At 61.6% G+C, this 724-nt stretch overlaps 1 protein-coding gene across 1 annotated transcript; it reads left to right on the plus strand.

Annotated features, from left to right (window-relative positions):
* Positions 1-4: 4 nt before the first annotated feature.
* SNRPD2 (small nuclear ribonucleoprotein D2 polypeptide 16.5kDa) lies at positions 5-721 on the plus strand (the record flags this gene model as incomplete). Its single annotated transcript, XM_010161701.1, has 2 exons — positions 5-132; positions 667-721. Coding segments are annotated over 2 exons (183 nt in total), but the record flags the coding sequence as incomplete, so codon positions are not given.
* Between the last annotated feature and the right edge of the window lie 3 nt (positions 722-724).

The raw sequence follows: 724 nt of genomic DNA on the forward strand, positions 1-724 counted from the left end.
GAAGCGGGAGGAGGAGGAGTTCAATACGGGGCCGCTCTCCGTCCTCACCCAGTCCGTCAAGAACAACACCCAGGTCCTCATCAACTGCCGCAACAACAAGAAGCTCCTGGGGCGTGTCAAGGCCTTCGACAGGTCCGTGTCATTGTCCCCACCCCGCGGAGTCCTTGGTGTCCTTTAGGGTCACCTCGGCATCATCTGGGTCATCCATGTGTGCCCGAGGGCTCCCCGGTCCTGCTCTGCGTTATCCTCGGGGTTTACTGTGTCCCCCAGCTCACCCCAGGTTCCTCCCATGGTCTGCTGTATCCCCCTGGGTCACTGCAGGGTCATCCCAGTGTCTCCCAGGGTCCTCCCGTGCTCACCAATGTCCCCCTGTGTCACCCCAGGATCACCTCACAACCCCAAGGTCCCCCTTGGTGCACTCCAGAGTCCACTCCATGGTCCCCGATGCACATCTGGGTCACCCCAGGGTCCCCTCACTGTCCCCAGTATCCCCTTGGGTCATCGTAGGGACCCCACGCTGTCCCCAGTGTCCTTCTGGGTCACCCCAGGATTCCACTGTACTCCTGGATCACCCCACTGTTTCCCAGGGTCCCCCCCACGGTCTTCCCCATCCAGTTTTGGGGCCTCGCCAGAAACGTGTGTGCGTGTCCCACCTCTCCCCTGCAGGCACTGCAACATGGTGCTGGAAAACGTGAAGGAGATGTGGACAGAGGTGCCCAAGAGC

The sequence above is a fragment of the Eurypyga helias genome, unplaced genomic scaffold, assembly GCF_000690775.1.
Source record: "Eurypyga helias isolate BGI_N326 unplaced genomic scaffold, ASM69077v1 scaffold33181, whole genome shotgun sequence".
Classification (NCBI taxonomy): domain Eukaryota; kingdom Metazoa; phylum Chordata; class Aves; order Eurypygiformes; family Eurypygidae; genus Eurypyga; species Eurypyga helias.